Genomic DNA, 3,628 nt, shown 5'->3' with positions numbered 1-3,628 from the left:
TTCGAGAATGATGTTCCTGCCAGTCTGCCAGAGTGTTGACATTAACCGTGTGTCGTCCTGTCTATAAGCTTCGTGGCCTGGTGTTATATACACAGTCGGTGCTGTGCCCCCTACGCCCTTGTTGAAGACAAAGATTAGGGCTCCATTTGGGAATACCAGTGATTGTAAGCTCTGGAAGAACCGCTCTCTGGGAGTGTAGCGGTGGGGTGCATATATGTTGCACACAATAGTAAGCGCTCCGGCTAGTTTGCCTTGGACTGCCATAAAATTGGGAGACCATCGATCCTCCATGAATGGTGTCATGTCTGTGAAAGCTCCGTACTGGTGAGCCAAGATGGCGACTCCTCCTTTCCGATCTGGTGATGGTGACCAGCAGGAATGGATGGGTTGCTGTACACCGGTCTTAAAACCCCACCGCTTCGCATACAGTCTCTCATGGTATCCAACTTCGCTAGCCGCTACATGAGTCTCCTGAATCAATAACACATCCGCTCTGCCATGTGCATCCTGTTCTCCAAAAGCTCGAAACCACATATCTCTATCCTTTTCAGTCGCCCCCAGACCGTTGACATTTTGCGTGATGAAACCGTAAGTTTGATCTTGAGGGTGGAGGTCATCTGGAGAGCCCTGGTGGGCCTTGTCCGTGTCTCTGTCTGCTGCTTTTCGTCGCTGCGCTTGAAGACGCTTCTCCTTCTCAAATTGGTCTTCAATGTATTGTTGATGCTCTATTATAGACAGCGGGTCGAAGTACTGTGCGATTCCCAGTGATCCTGTTGTTCCACGATCTCCGCTGTTCGCTCCTGCTCCTGTCTGTGTGGTGGATGCTGGTGCCGATATATTCGCTAGGTCCCCTCTCTGTCGGTCCTTCCGCACCGCCCCCTGTGGCATGTTGTGTTCTTCGTCGAACACCGTTGTCGAGTACGTCTGCCTTACGATACTCGACCCTTGCGGCACCTTGGTGCCTTTATTTGGCCTCCGTCCCGGAGGAGTCGGTGACTGCGTTGTCCCTTCATTCCTCCCAGACGTGTTCAGCTGGGGCATAGATTGCCGAGCTCCAATCGTTGTGATTCACTACTTGGTGGCACAATCCTCTGATAAAGGGGGAATTGATCGTACGAAACCGCCCGAGCCCCGTGTGGGGCTCTACCCATCGGGGTTTCTGTCCAATTGCTGACAATGAAAGGGATTGCATGTAAGATTCCCCATTTCGAGTCAGTTAATGAAGCTGGCTGCTGACGGTAGCAGGATTCTGGCACCCATTGCGCGAGGCGTGCCCACCTCTCAGATGATCCCGCTAGCTGTTGAATTGTGTGGGTATCAGAGGTGGTAGCTGTGCACTCCTGGATCCATTCCTTGCCGTACTTTCTACTGGCAATTGTTGGGCCGTCAACTAGACGCCGAAGTGCGTTCACTTGTTCTCTTTGAGCCTCCAGCAAACCCCACACAATTAGAGGCTCCATCTCCCAGGTTTTAGCTTCTTGTTCGGGGTATGGGAGGAAGGCATACAGGTGCCGGAGTGCCTCCAGGGTCTTTTATAGCCATTCCATGATATCTGCTGCTGTTCCACGTCTGCGTTTTGTGGTTGGAATTTTCAGTTTGGCCCGGAACAACTCACACCATGTGCGGAATGCCTCACCGTTTGCGGCCTCTATTGTCACCGCTCATGGTTTATCCACGTGGTCCATTGGAGAGTCCGGTGAGTCTCTTAAGATGCGAAAGTACGAGTTGGTCTTAACGGGCCCAGTTGCGACTCGGGCAATGCGAGTAGGGACTTCGTCGTGCTTGCTAGATGAATCTCCTGGTGTCTGAGATGACGCAGCCAGATGATCTAGTCCGTATTCTTCATGTATTTGTTGATTTTCGCATGTGACCGCTGCTTCTGCATCGTAGTCTGGTGAAAATGACTCCAGCACTGGTAATCCAAGCCGGGCGTGGGCTACATCCAGTCGTTCTCTCATCTCCATACGTTTGCACAATAACGAGTTAACAGAGTCCATATTTCCCAGTTGGTTAACAGTATGCAGGTCGGCTTTCCGTTCCGACTCCGTGAGCTGGTTAATTGTGGATTTCCAAGTGTACGAGTTGGGGATTGTCTCTGCGAACTCTGCGTCACCTTCAGCACGCCATTGAAGATATAGGTCCCCATGGCTAGCTCTATAAAATAAAAGTGGCGCTCATGGTGCCGGAGCACCAGGCATGTTGGAATTATGTGTAGGTCCCAACAGTTCTTGAGATATTCAGTTGCCTCTCTGTGAAGCTCTTTCCGTATCCACTCTCATGGTCTGTCCCATCTGGTAGTCTATACTGCTTGTATAGGTAGCACTGCATATGTGCGTCGTTGTGGGCGTTAACGTCGAATGCAACAATCGGTTCCCTCAAGTATTGGGACATCGCCATGAGTTCATGCGGTCCAGCCCAGAAGGTGGGTGCTACCCTCTTATCTATCTGTTTGTGGCGGGTGACATCATGGTGGGAAAAAAGCGCTGCCGTTGCGGCTGCTGGTGACGCATAGCCAGGGTGATCCGGATACAGTCTTTGATACTCGTGGACCGGATCCACTAAATGTAGCGCCGCATCCCTCCGAAGTTGCACATCATCAATGTGTACACCGCTTTTTTAAGTGCCGTGGGTCCTCTCACTGTTGTGCGTGTACACTTCATTGGGCTTTGTGTGTGGTTGGGCGTGGAAGCATACAGCGCCAGAAAAGCACATTGGCCATTGGCAGCCACTGCGATTTCCTTTCCATCAAAACTCGCTAGCCATAACCCAATCTGTTTGGGGAGATCTGTATCACCTTCTGCAGTTCCTAGACGACTTTCACCTATTTCCACGGATTACTGTGAGTCCGGAGTTTCCGACTCATAATCCTCCTCCGATGCTTCATTCTGTGTGAGATCGGTGGTCGTCGCGAGTTGGGCTGGTGAATCCACCGAATCCACCGTAGTGTCGTGGGCTGCCAGCTTGGCCGCTGTCTGCATGAAGGTGGCCATGCTAACCTGCATACTCTTGATCGCTCCGTTTTGGAGACCGATTTTCCCGGAATGCATTTTATTCTTTCGCGTCGACTTGGCGGATGCAGCTATCGGCTGTTGTCCATGCTGGGTCGCTTGATGCGTCGCTATAACGGAGAAGGCCTTGTGTCCTTCCTGTGACTCCCCACATTTACTATCCTCCCCATCCAGACACGCCGGTGTCATGATGGCATCCGTTGTGGCGTAATGATTCAACTGTTGGTTCGTCATGGTATCAACGTGTGGGTCTTCACCTTCCTCGTGATGTTGGTGAATATGCTCTACCATTGAGCCCTCCTATGCATACGGAGCCTCCTCCCTCTCGTAACTACTTTCTGTGAACGGGGTTGGATCCATTTCGTCAGCCTCCATAGCGTCTGTGTCCTCGTCCTCTTCACTATCCGACTGTGCCAAGGCTCCAAAACGTCCTAAGGCCGCCGTACGTTGGAATTCCGCATATCGCTTCTCTGCCGTAGGAATTGGTGCCTTTTTCTTCCTTTTATTTTTTTTCTTTTGTGGTCCGTTACTGGATTCTGAGTCTCCTTTCCGCCCCTCTTAAAGCGTTCGTGCGTCGTCAGTACGTATTTGTGCAGTTTGTTTGCGACCATCGCCCTTTT

The 3,628-nt window shown here is 51.4% G+C and overlaps 1 protein-coding gene across 1 annotated transcript; it reads right to left on the bottom strand.

The window, feature by feature from the left end:
* Positions 1-41: 41 nt before the first annotated feature.
* PITG_20891 (uncharacterized protein) lies at positions 42-1,041 on the bottom strand (the record flags this gene model as incomplete). The annotated part of the gene is made up of 2 exons (XM_002895253.1): positions 42-57; positions 416-1,041. 2 exons carry the CDS (start codon positions 1,039-1,041, stop codon positions 42-44), a joined length of 642 nt encoding a protein of 213 aa, XP_002895299.1.
* Positions 1,042-3,628: the final 2,587 nt, after the last annotated feature.

The sequence above is a fragment of the Phytophthora infestans genome, genomic scaffold (genome assembly GCF_000142945.1).
Source record: "Phytophthora infestans T30-4 supercont1.214 genomic scaffold, whole genome shotgun sequence".
NCBI lineage: Eukaryota > Oomycota > Peronosporomycetes > Peronosporales > Peronosporaceae > Phytophthora > Phytophthora infestans.
The sequence above is the reverse complement of the archived record's forward strand: the minus strand, read 5'-3'. Positions and strand labels throughout refer to the sequence as shown.